The sequence below is a fragment of the Mandrillus leucophaeus genome, unplaced genomic scaffold (genome assembly GCF_000951045.1).
Source record: "Mandrillus leucophaeus isolate KB7577 unplaced genomic scaffold, Mleu.le_1.0 Scaffold55, whole genome shotgun sequence".
Classification (NCBI taxonomy): Eukaryota; Metazoa; Chordata; class Mammalia; order Primates; family Cercopithecidae; genus Mandrillus; species Mandrillus leucophaeus.
The window spans coordinates 1452262-1452560 of record NW_012105919.1 but is presented as its reverse complement, the minus strand read 5'-3'; the positions used below and the strand labels follow the sequence as shown (position 1 = coordinate 1452560).

General features: G+C 49.5%; 1 protein-coding gene across 1 annotated transcript in view; it reads left to right on the top strand.

Annotated features, from left to right (window-relative positions):
- Positions 1–202: 202 nt before the first annotated feature.
- Positions 203–299, top strand: part of PPP1CC (protein phosphatase 1, catalytic subunit, gamma isozyme) — a 24366-nt gene continuing 24269 nt past the window's right edge. Inside the window, exon 1 of the mRNA XM_011997934.1 lies at positions 203–218. Coding sequence (XP_011853324.1) covers positions 203–218 — 16 coding nt within the window. The remainder of the gene's footprint in view (positions 219–299) is intronic.

The window sequence follows — 299 nt, the reverse complement described above, 5'->3', positions numbered from 1 at the left end:
ACCAAATAAACCTTTCTCTTCTCCCAAGTTCCAGTATATCTTAATCCAAAATAAGTCAACCTTCTTTTATTTATTATTCTCCTTTTCCATCCTCACCCCAGATTTAACTTAAAGGGTAAATTCCAGGACCCCCGAAATCCCTCGGTGAGTTCCCACATGGCCAGGTCTGCAAACATCTAGCCTCAACGTACAAGATCCGGCGATGGCCGCAACTGGCAGTATGCACAGCTGCATTTCCTCCCCCAGCCCCAACTCCCGCACGCAACTTTGCAACTCACTCTCGGGCCCGGTGTCGGGGG